The 21,744-nt window shown below is 35.7% G+C and overlaps 1 protein-coding gene and 1 long non-coding RNA gene across 15 annotated transcripts in view; one reads left to right on the top strand and one right to left on the bottom strand.

Moving 5' to 3' along the window:
• LOC141517839 (uncharacterized) overlaps positions 1 to 18,171 on the top strand; it is a 47,634-nt gene extending 29,463 nt beyond the window's left edge. Inside the window, exon 2 of the long non-coding RNA XR_012477008.1 lies at positions 18,031 to 18,171. This is a non-coding gene — a long non-coding RNA (uncharacterized LOC141517839). The remainder of the gene's footprint in view (positions 1 to 18,030) is intronic.
• Positions 1 to 21,744, bottom strand: part of INPP4B (inositol polyphosphate-4-phosphatase type II B) — a 981,822-nt gene that overhangs the window by 574,622 nt on the left and 385,456 nt on the right. For 13 of the 14 annotated variants that reach the window (XR_012477007.1, XM_074229241.1, XM_074229248.1 and 10 more), the window contains one exon: positions 17,624 to 17,703. Coding sequence is in view for 12 of the 14 variants with exons in the window: in XM_074229241.1 (XP_074085342.1) it covers positions 17,624 to 17,703 (80 nt within the window). In the remaining 2 variants the exon portion in view is untranslated. Of the gene's footprint in view, positions 1 to 17,623; positions 17,704 to 17,962; positions 21,361 to 21,744 lie in introns of those variants that run through there. The other variant, XM_074229250.1, reaches the window with a different exon arrangement.

Below are 21,744 nucleotides of genomic sequence, written 5' to 3'. Positions count from 1 at the left end.
CAATAACCCTGCAAGATAAGATTCTATTAGTATCCCGTGCAAATGAGGAAGCTGAGGTAAATAGTTAAGTGACTTGACCAAAGTCATACAACTAATAAGTATATGCTTTGAACTCAGATCTTCATGGCTCTAACACTGTGACCATCATACCACCAAACTACTGTGAAGCAGATAAATACCCTTCATCTTTGCTTTTTCTAGAAGTTGTTTTGGGGGGATAGGTGCATAGGGGATTTCTGCAGAGCAGAAATGCATTAATCCTTTGCCACTCTATTCTGTTAAAGCATATTTCTTTCTTTTTCTTCATTTTCTTCTCTCCTAATTTCTCATCCTTTATCTCTAATGTTTTCTTTTCCTCTGTCTTTTTTTTCAATCTCACTCTATTTTTTCCTTTCCTATTATTTTGTTCAACCCATTACCTTGTCCCTAAGTCACCAGTACTCATATACAGCCTCTCCTCACCTCAATTTATCCAGAAGAAACTACCTGCACAATCACAAAAAATAGAAGCATCTTGAGGTGTCACAGAATCATACAAGCATTCAAGTTATGAGATCATTCTCTCCATTGACAAGAAAAATCTATTTAATAATCATTGTAATATATATTCAATTCAGCAAGCATTTATTGTCTAATAACTACTCTGTCTTATATATAAGAATATATGTGCACATATATTTATTATGCATGTAAAATACAAAGCCCCATTCATATCTTCATAGTAGAAACCACATTTTATAATCTCAAAAGGTGGGTGTTACAAGTATCACCCTCATTTAACAGATAAAGAAGCGGAAGCTTACATGTATCAGATGAATTTCCTAGGGTCATAAGACTAGTGAAGGAGTAGTGATACCCATTGTGTCTCTTATTTCAATTCGAGCCCTCTTTCCATTGCACTATTCTTACTTTCACATTTATCAATTAGAATCAACAAACATTTGCTTAAGTGTCTAGTATGTATGAGCCAGGTGGTGTATTGCAGATAAAAAAGACAAAAAAGCAATAATCCCTCATTTCAAGAAGCATAGAATCTCCTAGGAAGGCTACTAGTATTCAATAAAATATAACTCAAGATAAGGAATGAAGGGCCAGAGGAGAAGATAAAATTTTGTAGGGATATTTGATTCAAGAGAGTAGACTAATAATAGCTGGGTAGAGGAAGAGGAAAAGATCAGAATAGGCTGCCTAGCACAGCTGAGCTTAGCCTTGAAGGAAGACAACCATCTCAAAGAGAGGAGAAAAAGGCAGTATCATGTACATATGCACTCCATGGGACACAGAGGCAGATAGACATGAGTTTGAATTGCTTCTGTACTGACTGGCTGGAACTTTTCTCACAGAACTATCAAGTAGCTCAAGTGTGGCCATGGAGATAGAATGTCCCTAATGTGAATAAAAGGGTTGGTTAATATTATTCTAGGCATGGGATACAGTCAGTAAAAACCTCCAGACATCCAAAACAATTCTGAGTTTGAGAAATCCCTACTCATAATATCAATGGTTTGGATTTATTTAGTGTGAGAAATGTAGGTTGTTGGTCTTCACTGGGTGTGGAGGGGAGTCCTTAGGGAATCCATTACAAAGGGGGAATGGCCCAGACAATCACAAGACTGGAAATGTTTTCCAAATCCCATTCCAGGGATAGCAAACCCCAAACAGGTTTCTTGACCTAATGCTACTGAGTTTGCTCAACTAGGTAATTGAATATTAACCCGCACACCCCCTGTGATGATTGGGGTTCATTAACGTATTATGCCTCCTATGATGTGGAGAGGGGGATCATATTAGGGGCATATCATGGAATGGGTGGGCCTTTTAGATTGTAACTCAAACTCCGAGAGCCTATGAACATCCAAGAGGGAGGGGAAAGAGTTTCTGAGGACCATAAATTACCTGACTTCCAAGACCAAATGTGTGCCTCAGTTGAGGTACCCATATCTTGCAAGGTTTGTGAATAAAATGTATAATTTTCTCTCACTCTAGCAGGTTTTTCTTTTCATTCATTTATAACATTTAGTATCTCTCCTATAACTAGGATGCAGTGCAAATGAACTCAAGTCAATAAACCACCTGGAGTTAGGAAAACTCATCTTCAAATATGGTCTCAAGATATGTAGTAGCTATGTGACCCTGGGCAAATAATTTAATACTATATGCCTCACTTTCGTCATTTGTAAAATGAGCTACTGAAGGAAATGGCAAACCACTCTAGTATTTTTGCTAAGAAAACCCCAAATGGGATCACAAAAAGTCAGATACAACTGAAAACAACTGAACAGAATGTGCTTGGCATTGTACTACGTGCTGAGGATATAACAAATGTGCAAAGGTGAGTGGCTGATATAAGATTAGAAATATCATAATTTGCAGCCAGATTGTAGATGGCATTCAATGGCAGTTTTCATGTGATTCAAAATTCAGTCCCTAACTCATCAGTCTTATGCTGTCTATAAAAGTAGAGCATCATCATCAGTAAAGGGGGAATTAAAGGCCTTCTTTTCATTGCCTTGAGCTACTTTTATAAAATTCTGGAGCACATATCATCAGATCAACTTTTGAAGAAAAGTTCAGTTGTTAGGAGAGGAACAAGGCTTATTGGGGGGGGGGGGGCAGAATAGGAAACATCTTCCAGGATATCAAGGAACTCTTAGGGAGGTCACAGCCAGGAGTGAGTTGGGGGCTCAAAGTGGGACATAAAGAATTCACCTGGGACACTAGCCTATGTTCAAAGGAAATACACCACTGGGTAGCTTTTGATTACTAACTAATTGTTTTTTAAAAAATTTTTCAATTAAAGTTTTCAACATTGATTTCTTTTGTAAGATTTTGAGTGTCACATTTTTCTGACTCCCTCCTTTTTTGCTCTCCCTTCCCCTTGACAATGAGCAATCTGATATAGGTTTTGTATGTATAATCATATTTAACTATTTGCCGATTTTAACTAATTATTCTTGCTAAATATATATATATATATAATATATATTAAACTCATATATAAACGTGTGTGTGTGTGTGTGTGTGTGTGTGTTTCAACTCTCCTGAAGGGAAGGAGATATTCTCAATTCCCCTAAATTTCCATATCATCTAGCAAAGTTCCCAATGTCTCCTTTCTCCCCAAGTATGGTTCCGAGTTGGGTCCTCTTGGATTCTAATTTTTTTGAAGACAAGCACATGCCTGTTCAACCAAGGTGTGAAAGAAATCTGCCAGCAGACCTAAACTTTTAAAATATATTCAGCTTTTTATTTTCATATATCTCAAGAGACTTCCATGAGAACCTCGACCTATGAAGGAACATATGGCAGATGGATGCTAAGGTTTCTTCCTAGTTGTGCCAAGGGCAATAGAAAACTTGGGTAATGGCCAGCAAGGTGACTTTGGTAACCCAAAGCAGAGCTAATACTAATTTTGCAAATGATATAGGAATTTTTATAGAGCCTATTTTTAGAAACTCTTTTCACAGAATCTAAATAATTCTCAGAAACACCACAACAAGAAAAACCTAAGTAAAATTAGCATACAATTTTACCTTTAATGTTAAAGGTTAATCTTCCAGTTTTTGATTTAAAGATAAGAATTTACTAAAATGCAGTACAAGGAGATCTCCTGGAACTCTAGTAAAAGAATTAAATCTGGAGACATATAGTGCAGATTGAAATCCTGACCCTGTTATTTATTGTCTTTGTGATGACAGTTAATTCTCCCTCAGCCTAGTTTTCCTTATATGTAAATTGATACCTTTCTGAATTACAAAGGGACCTTCATACTAATTGTAAACTAATATTCCTTCTCAAAACAAAAAACTTCAATTAATTTTGCATCTTACCCATACTTACATTGAATATCAATAAATAGTTTGAATACAAAAAAAAATGCTAATTGATTCCCAGGACCACATCCATAGTCTCCTGAAAATGGTTTAAGACCAGAAAAGAAGAAACAGAGATTTCCTATTTGCATAGGCACATACATTATAAATGAATGAGCCACAGGACTGATTGAAAAGGAAAATGCCTGACTTTTCTTTGTCACAATCCCAGGGCTCCTGAGATCTGGCCCTCTCCTCTGGTGCAGAGAGTATACCTAACACCACCCCCTCAGCCCTAGTGGAGAGGAAGTAACTCTAGATAAAAGCCTTTCAAGACTTTGCCCTTCCCCTAAAGGCCAGTAACCAAACTCCATAAAGAACATAATCCATTTTATAACACAAGCTGTTGTAGCTTTCAGCATACTTCCTTCCTCTCTTTGATATTCAATCCCTTCTGAAATTCCAACACTACCTGCTCCTGCCTTCAACTGTGGACATTCCTGACAAGCCAATAAAATACAAGAATTCAAAACAATTGACACCTTTTGTGAAATTTAAATATCCCTGCCATGGCTTCTGGGTTATGTTTTTCAAGTTTTTTTATTCAAAAAGATTTTTTTCTAGTTTTTGCCTTGAAATAAGCCTATCTTTATACAGATTCCTGTCCATATATTTAGGGATCCTACTCTCCAACCAATAAGCCTGTTCTCACTTCAGAATGCAGAAAGTCAGATTTTCATTCCAAAAACCAGAAATAGTCCTTAAGATGGTCAGAGAATCATAGATTTAAAAAATATATATATAAGAAACTTGAAGACCATTGAGCCTACTAATCTCTCATTTTAAAGTTGAAGCTGGGAGAGGTTTAAATAATTTGTTCTGGGACTCAAAGCTAATAAGTATCTGAGGCAGAGCTTGAACTCTTGCTATTACATAAAATTGAAAAATATAAAATCAAAACATTAGCTCCTTTCCCTCTCTTGTATATAACTCATGGGAGCAGGGGAGAGACAAATCAGAGTAATCCAGATGTATACTCCCAGTCATAAGTGTGATCTTTTCTCTACTCAGTATTCTTTAATTCAGTATTCTTCAATATTCTTGGTAGACTGAGAATCAAATGATACTCTCCATTAAACCATATAGCTGGTACATGGATTGCCAAAGGAAAGGAAGCATCAATTCCCCAGAGTCCCTTCTGTTTGACCATTTGTCTTCTAAAGGAGTCTTTCAAAGATGGGGTCATAGGATGCAAGGCTGGCAGGAACCTTAAAGATCAATTATTCTTAGTTTACAGATTTTAAAAAAATAGCTTCTCTTATCCACCAAAAAACATGTGAGTTTCAGAAAGGATAGAAGTTTGAGACAGATACACAAAAGTAGTAAATATAAAATTGGAACTTAAAACTAGGACCTCTAACCCTAAATCCAAAGATCTAGTCACTGTCCTGTTCTGGTTAATAGAGAAGCACAGTGGATAGATTCCAGGCTTGAGTTAAGAATATTCATCTTCCCGAGTCTGAATCTGACTTCAGACACTTCTAGTCTGTTCTAGCTGTGTGACTCTTGACCACTCACTTAACCATGTCTGCCACAGTTTCCTCATCTGTCAAATGACTTGGAGAAGGAAATGACAAACCACTCCAATATCTCTGCCAAAGTAAACTCCATGTGGGGTCATTGAGAGTGAAATAAGACTGAAACTACTGAACAACTACATCAAAATAGTAGCCATGATCTTGTAGCCTTCATTTGACTCTCAGTCTACCAAGAATATTGAAGAATACTGACTTAAAGAATATTGAGAAGAGAAAAGATAGCTCTGACTGGGAGTATACATCTGGATTACTCTGACCTGTCTTTCACCTGCTCCCCTGAGTTATACACAATAAAGGAAAAGGAGCTAATGTTTTCATTTTATATTTCCCAATTTTATGTAATAGCAAGTTAAATGCCATTATTGGAAATTTATCAGATTTTAATTTTTATTATAGGTATAGGGAATTTTTGATGAAGAAAATTCCCCTAGTAATCCTGATAGGTACCTCCTCTACCATTTAAAGTCTAAAAAACTTGACTTGAGCAGTGAGTACAAAAGTGATTTGCCCCAGGATCACACTGTTAGTTAACCTAAAGATGGAACTTGAACTCCTAAGTTCCTTACAAAGAGGACAACAATCTATGTTCTCTATTCTTTAAGTTGTACTGTCTCTCTTCATTCTTTTTTTGTTTACTTGTTTATGAAAAAAACATGTATTGAACTCCTAATCCTACCAAGTTCCCAAGCTCAGCACTGGGAATAACAACTTGAGAAAGACAGATCTACTTGGGGGAAAGAGTACATATTAGAAAATTCAGATGCTGGGTAAATGAAAAGACTTCACAGTCCTAAATCTGAAAAAATCATAAGGAATCATAAGAATATACCAGAGGGACAGCTTGAATGACCCAAGCAGGCAGCTTTAGATTGTCAGTAAGTCAGATAGTGGGAAATTACAGAACATACAAACAGAGCAGGTGGCAAAGCCAGAAAATCCTTAGAAAGCAGTATCAGGGCAGATGGCAAGGCTTGTTCCTCTCTTCTATTCTAATAGTGGTAGTAATTAAAATTGTACTTTTCCCCTTCCACAGGTCTCATGCTTATTCATTTTTAAAACTCATTTTTGGTGATGGTTTATTTAAATATTATGCTTTTACTGGTGTCCAGTAAAGTGTTCTTTCTCAAAGCCACTTAATATGATGCTATTTAAAATAATAATATAATAATTTAAAATATAGAAAGTATAATAATTGTACTGTTGCTGATAGTAAAATATCCATCAATGACCCTTATTAATGTTTCTGATCTGTCTGCCTAGTAGAGAGAAATAGAAAAATGAATTTATTTCCAGTTATAACTGAATTGAACCCAGTAGTGATGCAGGGGGAAGATTAATAGAATTTGAATATAACAGAAAAAATTTGGGTGGAGATGTAAATTGACTCTTGAGATGTAAATTGACTTGAAGTAGAGAATTGTGATTATAACAGAAATAATTGTAATCTTTGGTGGGAACACTCCCCATTCCTAAAGTACCATTGTCTAATGCAAAATTTGTATCCTGATCTCCTTGGGCTTTACTAACCTCTACCTAATTCTGCTTGGAGTATGGGGGAAAGGAGTTCACCTTTTGCCCTCTGGATGAGAGGCAAGACATAAAAACCTGACCTGGACTCCAGTTCAGGGCTGGCTCAGTCTTCTGACCATGACCCAGTCAAGGCTTCTTGACTGTTCTTTTATTTCTATCTCTTTCTCTTTCCCTAGCCCTTCCTATGTCTTGTAATCTTTTTAATAAATTTTTGTTTTATTACCACCCATGCTTTCCCAGTCTGAATAATGATTCCTCATAGGCAGAACCAAACCTAAGTAGCCAGTGGCTACAATAGAATATAATCTTTTTGAGGTCAGGGACAGCTTTAATTGTCTTTTTGTTTTTGTTCACTTTTTCAGTCATGATCAACTTTTTGAAGTCCCTTGGATCTTCCCTGCAAAGATATTAGAGTGCTTTGAAATTTCTTTTTCCAATGAACTCAGGTCAACAGAGGTTAAGTGACCTGCCAAAGATCATACACTAAGTGTCCGAGGTTGGATTTGAACTTAGATCTTCCTGAACTATTGAGTCTCCTGCTGTTTCCAATTTTATTTTTGGTCTTTAAGACAAAATAGATAAATAACTATGGAACTGAAGTAAACTGAACTGCATCTGAATGGCTTTGAGAGTAGAAAAGACTAAAACCACTTCTCAAGCTCAACTGTACTTATAGGGAAAGAAAGGGATCCCTGATTTCTGAGAATGTGCTATATTTTTGTTCTTCCAGTAGACAAAAGGATTTTTACTAGCATCAGTGGGATGCTTCCTCTTTCTGTCTCTCATTCCTCTTTTTTATTCAGTTGTTTGTGTAGTCTCCCCAAGAAAGGAACCTCAAGATAAAAGTCATCACCAATTCTTTGAATCTCTTGCATCTGTGAGTCAAAGGAAAGTTAGACTCTAGTCTGTGAGGCTAAACTCCCTCATTTTTATATTGATGGTTCAATGGATAGAAAAAGGTTGGAGGGGCTAGGTGGAATTGGACTTTGAAAGACCTGAATTCAAATTCAGCAGCAGATACTTATTAGCTATACATCCCTGGACAAGTCACTTGACCCTATTTGCCTCAGGTTCCTCATCTGTAAAATGAGCTGAAGAAGGGGGCAGCTAGGTTCCTCAGTGGATAGAGCACCAGCCCTAGAGTCAGGAGTACCTGAGTTCAAGTCTTGCCTCAGACATTTAATAATAACTTAGGGGTGTGGCCTTGGGCAAGCCACTCAATCCCACTGCCTTGAAAAAAAAGTCCTAAAAAAAAAATGAGCCGAATAAGGAAATGGTTTACTTTAATATTTCTTCCAAGAAAACCCCAAATGGGGTCATGTAGAATTGAACATGAAAGAAAAATAGACAACAAAAGAACAAAATTACCTGATGCTTGAGTGCTACCAACAAACATCACTATATGCCTATATTGGATCCTCTTAATCTTAAGAGAATGTTCCAAAAAAGGACTAAATGTTGATTAAACATGGAAACAGCATAGTCTAATAGAAAGAACCTGGAATTGGAGTTTGAAACCCAACCCTGCCTTTTATTAGCCATTTTACCTTAGGCAATTCACTTTGAACTTCAATATTTTCATCACCAAAATGGGAGGGGGAGGCAATAATGCTTGCCCTTTCTACCTCTTGGAGCTGTAGAGAGCATCAATTAACCTAATGTATAGGTGGTATACATAGGCCTCAATAGGGGCCTGCAGTGTATAAAGCATTATAATAAATATAAGGACCGTTACCAACAATCAAATAAACATATCAAGGGAAAAACCTCCCCAAACTACAAAGTTTTTAATATGGCAAAACCAAAATAATTAGCAAACAAGAGGAAAATATGAGCCCCAAAGTGGAAAGCCTATAGGAAGGTAAGCTGTGACCACCATTTTCATGAGGTGGATTTAGTTGATGGCAAACTGAGGCCTATTTCCAAAGAGAAATTTTGCCTCTCTCCATGGCAGATTTCCCACAAAACACACAGTCTGGCAGACACAACTAGTAAACATACACACCAGGCAGCATGTAGGAAAACACACACAGCAAATAAAAATAAATCAGCTTAGAATGAATTAGAAGTTTTGATGATAATGTTAAGGATAAAGTGATTTCCACTGACATAAAAATGATTTAGTCGAAACATTTATGATTCCTAACCATGAAAACCGATGGCAATTAAGTCATTCTTCATAAAAGACCAAATATATCAGACACATTTTCATATTCAGGGAAGTCCTAATAAGTTCTCTATTTTCCAATGAATATCTGGGTCTTTTGGCAAGTCCCTGGTCAATAATAATTTTTATTGTTGCTGTTTTGTCAATTAGTAATGTCTTGACTCTCCATGATCCCATTTGAGATTTTCTTGGCAAAGATACTGCACTGGTTTGCCATTTCCTTCTCCAGGTCATTTTACAGATGAGGAAACTAATTTGCCTAGAGTTGGTGTCTGAGGCTGGATTTGAATTCAGGCCCTCCTGACTCCAGGCCCAGCATTCTATTCACTTTGCCACCTGGCTGTCCCCTTAATATTGATGATGATGTTGATGATGATGAGGAGGAGGAGGAGGAGGAACTTGTATAGTACTTACAGGCACTGTACTAAATACTTTACAATTTTTGCCTCAGTTAAGCCTAATAACAACCCTGGAATGTAGGTGTTATTATCATCTCCATTTTACAGATGAAGAAACTAAGTCAAGCTGAGGTTAAATGATATGCCCAGGATCAAAGAGCTAGTAAATCTCTGAGAATGGATTTAAACTCAGAACTTCCACTTGCAGATCTGATACTCTACCTACTGGCTACAATCTGGATGTTCTCTTTCCTTCTCCACAAGTTCTAGATAAGTCAACAAATACATTTTTGTCATCAGAATGACTATGTCCTACAGTTGGCTTCCATAGTATAAATAAAAATTTCTCAAGTTACTGCATCCAGAAAAAATGAATTCAGAAAAGGAGGCACAGACATACCTTGAATAAAATTCACAGTCTGACTAAGATAAGGATTCAGAATGAGGGTGATGTTTGAGCACCAAGGAGGATGACAAGGACGCTAAGATTCTATGTAATCCATAGTAATAACAAAGCAATAGTCACAGTCAAGTCTGACAAACTGTCCACTGTCCAAGCTCTCCCTTGGTGACTTTCTCAGGGGCAAGCACTTTCCCCTTATAATTGTTTCTTTGCATTTTATGAATATATTTAAGGGAAAGAACATCCCCCCCCCATCCTCTATCAATTCCAGCTTCCTTTTTATTCTAAAAAAAAGAGAAAGAATCTGTGACTGGGTCTATTTCCAGCCTGCTCTCATGGGATCCAATTTGTATAAATCCCACTCTCCAATAGCTTGGCAGTATTTGGTGCTCCAATCAAATAATCAATAAATATTTATTAAACATTATTATGCACCAGGCCTGGTACTTTAATACTTTTCTTCTTTTTCTGTCAACCAAGGATCCTCCACTTCTTCTTCCCAATTACAACTTCAGGCAGTTCTCTCAGAATCTTTCTTCTTCCTACCATTAAAGCCTAAATTTCCTAGGGAATAGTGTGCAAGATGAGGAGATCAGGGTGATCTGGGTTTAGCTTCTATCTCCTACTCTTACTAACTGGGTGACCATGAGTAAGTAAATCTTTTTTATACCCTTCTGAACCTCAGTTGCATTAACTGTAAATTAATGACAATACCACCTGTGGACCACACCTCATAGAAGTAATAAAAGTATGAAATGAAATGAGTGTTTTAAAAATTGCTAAAATTTTATAGCTAGTCATAGATATATCTATCTATAGATGTAAATCTCTTATGTATATATATATATAAATACAGATATGTATAACATGGTATGGGTTTATATATAATTTTTTTCATAGAAATAAAGTCATAATATATGACAATCCCAATTTTATTCCTTTAAGTCTATGGATAGTCATGAAACTAATACTAAATATTTAAAATCACATATTGCATGCAGGTGGATACCACACAAAGAGAAGCCAAGGATGAGAAGCTAGGGAGCCCAGATTTAGTGTACTGAACCAGCAAAGATCTATCTATGATAACATGCTATCAATCTTTAAGCTTCTAGTTGTGGAGGAAAAAGCATAGGATTTGGAGTTAGGAGAGACCTGAGTTCAAATCCTACTCTTGATCCATACTATTTGTAGGTCCACAACTAAATGACCTATTCTTGGTTTCTCCATCTTCGTGGAAAAGATCCCAAACTGCAAATAAGTAAATTGTTTTAAATCAAGGTGGGGGTTATATAAGGATATAAAATGCTATCCTAAGAGAGAGAGGCATAAAGACCCTCAGATGAGGTTGCTATGGTGTAGGGTGGCCAGGGCAAGGAACAAGCTCACACTAGTACACCACCTGGGAATTTCCTATTTTAACTAAATATTCTTGGTAACTAGATAATAAGTATTAGTGTTTCTTTACTGCTACTAGTCTATAAATGCTACCAAATTTTTGCATGCTGGGGTAAAGTGCCTGCCACCTTCTTCTCCTTGTCATGGCTCTGATAATATTCTCCATAGTTACCTCAATGGGTTAATATAAAGCATACAGCTAAGATAATATGCAAAAAGTACTTTCCAAATAGGATTTTCCCTCCTTACTGGCTCCTCGCTGTTCTCCATTAGCCCCACTAGCTCCCAACTCTAAATATTTTCACTGGCTTTACCCCAAGTCTGTAACTCTCTCCTTCCTCACCTCTGCCTTCTAGCTTACTGAGCTTCCTTCGAATCTCAGAAAAAAAATCTCATAATCTATAACGTGCCTTTCCTCATTCCCTCAGACCATCATCGATGTATCCTGAATATAGTTTGATGGTACATAGTTGTTTGCATGATCTTTCTTTCTTTCCTTAGATTGTGATCTTCTTTGAATCCATAATATTTAGAATAGCAACCCCTCACTCAAATCTAATTCACTTGCTTGTCAGGACATTGATGATTAGAACAAAGGATTAACATCAACATCATCCATGTTTTACATGGCACAAATCTGACATTTAATAATGATACTTGACTTATTGACAAACACACCAAATTCTTAACTTCTTAACTTTCCCCTGTTGGGGGAAACGAATTTAGTAGACTATAGACAAGCAAGTATGCTCTTAGAATTAATTTGAAAGTTTTAGTCCCTGAGTTGATTATTAAAGAGTATCTCATGGGGGTGAAGTACACAATCTGAGCTGGCTAATTTGCAGAAATGTATCAGTCTTAGAAAACTACCAAAAACAGCATGAATAGAAGGAACTTAAGCATGGAATAGTATAGCACCTATTAAATATGCATTTTCCTTTGAATTCATTCTCTCAAAATTCTGGAAACCATCAGTATTTTTTAAAAGTCATGACAAGAATGTTAAAAGAAAAAAAGAATGGACTAAGCAGTACAGAGGCTGAAAAATAGAACTGTGTCCCTTATCCCTGACCTAATGTTCTTCTGACTTAATCCTTTAGGGAACACATACACTAGACATGGATTTTTGAGTCCATGGAAAAGAAAATTATTTGAGAGAAGATTTTTTTTTATTTTGCCAGAAATAAGCAAAACATATCCTGAAAACTGAAAGGTTGATATCAGCTTTTTGTTGTTGTTGCTAAATGTTTTGGAAAAAGAAAGAAATCAGTAGTCAACTAGAAAATGCAAATATCTAAGATGATTTTGATTAGCTAGGTCTTTTTGTTTATTTAACTTTCAATAAATTTTATCCTTTAGAGAGGTAGGTGTTTGTGTTCATATGTAAATGTAAATACACAAACACACACACACACACACACAAACCCATTAAATTCTATTATAGATTACTTCTCTGATTGGTCAGATTCTCCCTGAAATTCTAGTTTTAAGTAAAAGCATGGTGCAGATATTCTCTCCACTGTACTCCTGTTTCCCCTCTTGACTCTTCTGATTTTTTTTCCTTTTTTGTTTAATCATGACCATTTTCTTATGTGGAGATCTCTCCACCTTCTGAAGGTGTGGTTTTTCTCCTTTCCTCCACTTCCCTTTTGAGCTTCCTGTCCTCTTTCTCCACTAGAATGTAAGACTCTTGAGGGCAAGAATTAGCTTTTCCAGTATTTAGCACAATGTCTGGCATATAAAATCCTTATTGGCTTCATAAGATTGAGCATAATCCTTGAAACTCTCATGGTCACATTTTGTTTTGTTTTTCTCCTGGAATCTTATGCTTATTTTAGTTTTGTGGGATAAAATGGAAAAATAGCTAAATTTGGATTCAGAGAACCTGAAATGTAATCCTAGTTATATCCCATTACTACCTATGTAATCTTGGTCAGTCTCATGGGGTAAGTCTTTTGGGCAGAGTGTACTAATAATCTCTAAGGTCTCCTTTAGTTCTAAATCATATCATCCTATAGTGTTTTTATCTGACCTTAAGGAACAATGTTCCTATCAATGGCAGACAGAACAAATCTTCACCAATCTTAACCAAAGAATAAGAATATCAATTTGAGTACACTAAAGACTAAATCGGGGCGGGTAGGTGGCGCAGTGGATAGAGCACTGGCCTTGGAGTCAGGAGTACCTGGGTTCAAATCTGGTCTCAGACACTTAATAATTACCTAGCTGTGTGGCCTTGGGCAAGCCACTTAACCCCATTGCCTTGTAAAAACTAAAAAAAAAAAAAAAAAAGACTAAATAATATAAAAGAGAACAAGTTATAAGGACTCCTAAAGTTTTTCATTAGACTCCAAACAAAAAATAAATTACCCTTTAGAAAAAATAAAAAAGCATATGATGAAGAATATCAAATAAAGCACAGTCACTTCAGATATTGAAGGAAAGACTAGAGGAAAATCTTATACTTGTTGTTATAGAGACAATTTCATTCCTAGATTAGTTAGGTTCTTAAGCTTAGGTTCTTGAATTTTAAAAAAAAGTTTTTGCTGATTCAACACAAAGGATTCCCCTTATAATCTCATGCATTTTATTTTAAGCATTCTGAGAAATGAGAGGTAGGTTTCACCAAACTGGCTCAAGAATTCATGACACAAAACAGATGAAGTATTCCTCATCTAGATGATTTCTAAAGTTGCCATTAAATTTGGACAGATCAGAAGAATCACCTTTCACATCTTGAAGAAATTTGTCCCTTCATTTGAGTGGAACAGCTAGACTGCTTCTGATTTGTCCCACAACAAAGTAGTTGTGAGGATCAAATGAGGAAACATTTGTTATTAAAGTGCTTTGCAAACCATAAGGCTACATATAATCACAGTCTCTCATTACTGATGATAATATTATGGATACACAGACATCTGCAGTTAGTCTCCTCATAGCTAGTGCTAAGTTATCAAAATGAACAGCCACAGATTAGCTGAGAAAAAATGCTAAGGAGTACTAATAACAAATCCTCTTTAAATCTTCCAGCAAATGTGTAAGACTCAACATGCAGGCGGACAATATTGGAGAAAGGGTTCTAACTCTTGTTTAGTCAGAGGATCTATGTTCAAATACTGCTTCTGGTACTACTACATGTGTGACCCAGGAGAAGTCATTTTACCCTTCTGTTTCCTCATTTATTAAATGAAGGGGATGGACTAGATGGCCCCCAAGGTTATTCTAACGCTAGATCTTTGTTCTTTAAACTAGAAATATACAAGAACATTTAATCATTGAATCTGTACTCTAGAAAAGTTATTTAAAAGGAAGAATGTGAATGTAGCTTTACAAAATTGGTTCCTAGGAGCTTTCTTTATAATATTGACACCACCCCACTCCACCCCAATACTAAGAAGTTACATGCCTAATGAATGAAGAAGAATTCCTATTAAATCATAGTATATTGACATGGAAGTATTGCAATGTCTCTTTGAGGCTCAAACAGAGATGGAAAGCTAAAAAGACTTGAAATGTAGTCCCAATGACTGCCTGTTATAGTTTTACTTAAGACAGAGAGGCTCTCTAGATTAATTCGTTGGCCATGATGACTTATGAAGCAAAGAAAAATATAAAATTACCATTAGTCCGATATAATCCCTTTCCATTTATGCTGTGATAGTGGCAGAACATAGAACAACCATAGAGTTTTTTTTATTTATTAAAAGATTATCTTTGTGTGTTAATTTTGCTATGAGTATTCTAAATGGGAGAGCTATATCTAAGTTAATATGCTACTGAATGACGTAAATCTCATTAGTACTGACATTTTTCACTACATATAAAAAAAGAGAGATATAAAGGATGTTGTACATAAGCTGTTTAAAAGGTTCTCCTCTATGACATAGCTAGAGAAGGGAGCAGAAGCAATTATATTTTAAGGCCAAGGCAAAAAGAAGCATTATTTTGCAAGATTCTGGGTCACCTCACCATTGAAATAAATAAAAGATAACTATAAAACTTACAGTTAACCAACAGCCAATGAGTACTTACATGCCTATATTTGTTAATACAAAGATAAAAATTAAGTACCTCCTGCCGTCAAAGAGCTTCTATCCCATTGAAGTGATTACATTTATACATAGAAGCACATACAAAATAAATATGCAATACATTAATAACTATTAGTATCATTAAGGCTTTATTTGGAAGTAGTATTTGACTTGAGTTTTGGAGAAAATTCTGAATTATCTGGTTTATTGCTAAAAAAATAAAGAGAAAAAGCTTGGTCACATAGTAGATAAGTGTGACAGACTTGGGAATTAGGAAAATCTGAGGTAATATCTTATATCTCATATTTAATTGGACAAGCCAAGTTTCTCAGCTTCAGTTTTTGCATTTGTAAAGAGGACATAATAGTAGCATCTACCTTCAAAGGTTGTTTTGAGGCACAAATGAGATAACAAATGTCAAATCTTTGTTAGTCTTAAAGTTGTATATAAATGTTAGCTATGATTAGTTAAATTATGGTGCAGCTGTGTGCCAGACCTGGAATCAGGAAGACTCATTTTGGGGAGTTCAAATCTAGCCTCAGATACTAGCTGTGTGACATTGGGCAAGTTATTTAACCCTATTTGTCTCAGTTTCCTCATTGTAAAATGAGCTGGAGAAGGAAATGGAAATCTACTCCAGTATCTCTGCCATGAGAATTGCAAATGGGGTCACAGAGACTTGGATAGGATAAACCAAAAGAACTATAACAGAGAAGGAAGTATTGTAAAACTATGAGCAGATATTAAAAAGACCACATCTGCCAGATTTTCTCAAGTGATTCCTTCTCATTGTGGATGGCAGTGGAAATACTATATTTTTTATTCTACCATCTCAGGATTCAGTGACCCATATGAGAAAGTCTAAATGATCAACAATAGAGTCAAGGTTGGAAAAATGGCACTTTACTATGTAGATGCAATCTCTGCCTGAAGTAGAATCAGCTCAAAGACAAAAAAGGGATCGTTTTCTGATCTCTCAAAGAGAAGATGCCAACCAAATGAGAAGTGATGAAAAATTTAGAAAATGGGATATATAATATATATGATATGTATCCATTTGTGTATATGTGTGATTATATGTGTTAATGTGTATATATACACATATACTTTTGTACACAGATAGATAGTGATGGCTTGACAGATATAGACTAGAGAAGGTAATAGAGGTGGGAGCAGGAGAAAAGGCAGGAATAAAATATCCTAAGGACATAAAAAGTAGAAGAAAATACCCAAACATTTTTTGTTTTTAAGCTCCTCCTTATTGTTTTAAATTATTTAAAAGTACTTAACTGACTTTTAAAAATAAAGCATCAAAGTGCCTTAGCTGCAGGGTTCAAAGAAAATTATGGGGAAAGGAAATTCAGAAATTCGGATGCAGCATAAACCTCTGTAGTTTGACTGTGATAAATGTCTGGTTTCAAATGCTTTTTGAGTAGGGAAGGGAAGGAGGAGACCATTTTTCTCGCCTATATTTTGTTCCTGCAGAGGCTTCAGTGTAAGAGACTTTCCACCCTCACACACACACACACACACGGCAGTTCCTTTAGCTACCCATAAAGCTTTAGGACAAAGTTATTCTGCAGGTGAAGAATAATTTGACAATGTACTCAGTTTATGCTTAGGGTCAAAAGAAATGGTTATTTTATTTCATGACTTGCTATGCTTCCTATTAATAAAGCTACCCACCTGCACAGCAACTTGGAAATTATCCTGTAGATCAAAAGTCCTGGCCCTAGTACTCAAAAGAGAGCTGTCATTGATCCATAATCCCATAATGAGTTCCATCATGGCTCAGCTGAAGTACTGAGTGGTTTCATAATAATAAACTCAGAAATGAAAAGCAAATCTTTGTTAAATTGCATCAGAAATATTTTAGCCAAAGATATATGGCTAACACACCCATAGAGCTGCCTTCAAATAGGCATATTCAATTGTGTCAAATATGTAAAATCCTAGAAACCTTCTAGCTTTAAAATTTTTAATTCTATCAATACAAAAGGGAAAAAGCTGGGCAAAAACTTACAAGCATTCCTATTCTTCTGAAAATAGCTTAAAAGGATTCTAACTCTTCTAGCATAGGAACTATATACAAGGGCTAGACCTAATTTGCCCCATGAACTTTAATAACTGCCATGTCAACTTAACTCAGTTTTAAGGGAAGAAAGCAGTCATCTAAAAGTAGCATTTAATTCACTGGCATGAATCTTCTAAGTTCAATGGAATAGGAATCAAGGAAAATCATGGTAGATCAAACATTTTAAGGAGTTTATCAGAAACAAAGAAACCTACCTTAGGCTAAGGGTTAGCAGTTGCTCCTTCGATTTCAGCAGGTCCCCTACTTTAAAACTAGCACAGCCCAAGAAGCTCCGCTGAGAGAGAGAGAGAGAAGAGTAAGAGAGAGAACATTATTAATTTTCAGACTTTCTTTTTGAACCACAATTACAAAAAAAATCATCTTTGGAAGCATATAAGAAACGTCCCTTTGGAACCTAACTGACTGACTGACTTGATCTATTATCCTGCCAAATGCATTCATAGATCAAAGACACACTTATTGACTATACTGTTAAGCTCATTTTGGGGTGGTTGGAAAGTATCTTTTTCATTAGAAACAAATAGATGAACAACCTGTAGGATGGAGATCTAAAAGATGGCAAATTCTAAGAACTTTTAATTTCTTCTTGCTCTTCTTTGAGAACTATGGAAAAGAAGTAGGGAACTTCTGAGTTTTTCCCAATTCGCTGTTCCTTCTTGCTATGAGGATTCTTCAAAATTCTGCCAGCAGCTGTAGTAACAGCAGCAGCGATGGCTTTGCACTCCAGTTAGGAAGGAATTGGTGAGTTGAAGTTATTTTTATGTGGGACTCTGCAAGTTATAAATAGAAATGTTCTATCCTCTAACCCCCCATCCCCCACTTATAGTAATGCTGTTAAACATTCATTTCCTTTGTTATTTCCATACTAGCATGAAACAATTTCATTCCAACACAAATAAGAAGAATTCTGCTCATCCAACTGCATTTTGTACAATTGCTGTTTTGACCTGTCATAATACACACTATCTACTTCTATTAGCTTCCACAGATCTCACCTCAAAATGCAAAGAACAAATCTCTAAATTGTTTTTTTCCTTCAGAAGAAGAAAACCTTTCATCTCCCTTTAATATCCTGTTTACCTTGGATCCCCAAATCACATTATTAAGGCATACAATAAAGAATTTCTCATTCCCTCATCAAGGTTAAGGTATAAACAAGAAAACACCAATCTACCATATTACTTATTCCATTAATATTTCCCATCTTCCAACACATTACAAGAGGTTAAAGCTGCCTTTTCAACATAACAATTCTTTCCTAGTTCTATTTCCTCCCTGAATGGACTTGCCTAGGGGAATGGGCTTCAGCAAACCTATTAGGTTCTTTTAGAGAATGAGAGGCAATATCAACAGAAAAGTTTGCATTATTCAGGGAATCTGATGAACAGGATGGAAAGGAATAAGCTATCATAGAATATCTGGTTAATGAGACATTATTACCCACCATGAAGTTCCCATGTTGAGCAACAGGTATTGGGAAGTCAGAACAGAGAGTAGAAGAAAAAGATGGCACTTGTAGCTGAAGGAAAAATTAGGTCCATTGATTTTTGAAAATAGATCTAAGCAAATGATATGAACAGGCAGTTTTGAGATGAAGAAATTAAAAGTGAAAAATTGCTCTCAATCATAATTAATTAGAGAAATGCAAATTAAAACAACTCTGAAATATCAGCTCCTACCTATCATATTGGCTAAAATGACAAAAAAGGGAACATGAGGAATGGAGAAGTGATCCTTTCATTCTGGAAAGCAATTTGGAACTAGGCACAAAGGGCTATAATAAAAATGAGTATACCTTTTGATCCATCACTACCACTACTAAATCTGTATCCCCAAAAGACTGTAAAAAAGGATAAAATACCCAAATGTACAAAAATATGTATAGAGTTCTTTTTGTAGTGGCAAAGAATTGGAAACTGAGAGGATGCCCATCAATTGGGGAAATGACTGAGAATTGTGGTACATGAATTTGATGGAGTCATATCTTTCTGCAAGAAATCACTGATGGACTTCTTGCATGAACTGATGCTGAGTGAAAAGAGTAGAACCAGGAAAACATTGAACAAATTAACAAGAACATTGTGTGATGATCAACTATGATGAACTGGGCCCCTCTCAGCAGTTAAATGATCAAGGACAATTCTAAGTCTTGTGATGGAGGATGCCATATATGCAAAGAAAAAAAACTATGGAGCCAGAATATAGACCAAAGCATACTATTTTCACTTTTAAAAACTTGTTTATATTTTTTCTTCCTCTTGTTTTTTCCCCATTAGTTTTGATTCTTCTTTTACAACATGATTAAAATGAAAATATGTTAAATACAATTGTACATGAATAATCTATATCAGATTACTCAATATTGTGGGGAGGAGGAGGGAAGGGAGGGAGCTAGAAAAAATGTGGAACCCAAAACTTTACAAAAAAATGAAATGTTGAAACTCTTTGCATATAGTTGGAAAAAAATTAAAAATACATTTATAAAAAAAGGAAATTGACCAAAAGGAGAAAGAAATAAAAGGGTAAACTGCCCCATCAAGTTTATCTTACGTGACTACCCTTTTCTGATCTGATGTTCCAACCTCTAGAGTAGCCTTTCTATTCTCTATTACCAATTCTCCTTCTCCTAGGTCTGCATTTACTCATGTTTTCCTCTATTCCAGGAAAGAACTCCTCAAGATGTTCACAGGCTCCATGTCCTTGCTTCCCTGTCTTGCCCCCTCTTCAGGAGAAAATAAACATCCCTCTTCAGATGCTTCATAAAACTTGACCTGGATATCTCATTTTTCCTTTCATCATAATTATGTGTTCACTTATTTCCCTACTTCCTTCCTCCATTACATTTCAAGCTACATAATTAAGAAATGGAAAATATGAAGATAGAAAAGCAGCAGCACAAGTTGATTTTTCCTCTTGCATAGCCCACTGGATTCAGAATATCTTCACCTGTTGACCCAGCTATTATATCCAGTTAGTTATCATAGCTATTACAGCCATTCAGCTATCACAGCATCTCTCCGCAAGGTGAGAAGTCCAATATATTTATGATTGATTGACACTATGCTGTGCTGGAGAGAGTAAATTTTGTTTTCCTGACTCATCATTATGAACTCTTTTCTTGAGTCCCAAAAGAAAATCAACAGGTTGACTTGAACTCCAGAGAAAAGTATCAAAAAACCAGACTCTTATGTATAATTTTATTACAAAATAAGGAAACATTCAGACTGTCTCTTGAAGGTATGGATGATTGAAGAGCAGCTGAAGTCTATCTATAAATGTCGTCACAGGAATGCAAGCCACTGGCTAATCTAAGCAATAGACAGGCCAGTCTGGAATGTAGTAATGAGAGATTCCCAGAGTGGATGTTTCCAAACAGCAACAGCATGACAATATATTCTAAGACAACTTTGGAAACTTCAACAGGCAATGAATGGCAACAGGGTCGGCCATTCCCAGATGACGAAGCATAGTTTGGAAAATCTATCCTGTATGAAAGACTGACAACTATAAAACTTTCTTTCAAACTAAAGCTATTGGTATGGTCATAGTGGATTATAAAGAAAAACAGAGAGCTTTACTCAAATATAATTATCACTACTTAAAACCTTAAATGGTACCAGGGTACTATGTAGCAGGACTCTTTCAATCCAGAGAAAGCATTTTTTTTTATTATTAGAATCACAGTGAACTGGAGTTCATATAGATCAGGACAAGTATCTAGGCTATGAATCTATGGATAGATTTATTTTATTTTCCCTGTTAAATGCAAAAACAAGTTTCAGCTCATTTTTAAAACCTTGAGTTCTGAATTTTCTCCCTTCCTCCCAATCCCACTCCTTCTCATTGAGAAATCAAGTTATTTCATATAGGTTAAAAATGTATAGGTCATGAAAAACTGTCTAGATAGATTTTTAATAGGTCCATGAACTCTCAGTTTTAAAAATATTTTGATAGGTGTATTTCAATAAATTAACTTTCTTTATAATCAATTTTTAAAAAAATAACATATTTTAAAACATTATTCTTAAAGAGTGCCTATACTTCACAAAACTATTCAAGAAATCCATGACAGGGATTAGGTGGTGTAGTGTATAAAGCACTGCCCTTGGAGTCAGGAGTACCTGGGTTCCAATCCGGTCTCAGACACTTAATAATTACCTAGCTGTGTGGCCTTGGGCAAGCCACTTAACCCCATTTGCCTTGCAAAAAACCTAAAAAAAAACAAGTCCATGACAAAAAAGTCAAAACTACTGTTGTACTTCAACCACCTAATTTTCCATATATATAGATAGATAGATAGATATTATATATACAT

Source organism: Macrotis lagotis, chromosome 3 (assembly GCF_037893015.1).
Source record: "Macrotis lagotis isolate mMagLag1 chromosome 3, bilby.v1.9.chrom.fasta, whole genome shotgun sequence".
NCBI lineage: Eukaryota > Metazoa > Chordata > Mammalia > Peramelemorphia > Peramelidae > Macrotis > Macrotis lagotis.
The sequence above is the reverse complement of the archived record's forward strand: the minus strand, read 5'-3'. Positions and strand labels throughout refer to the sequence as shown.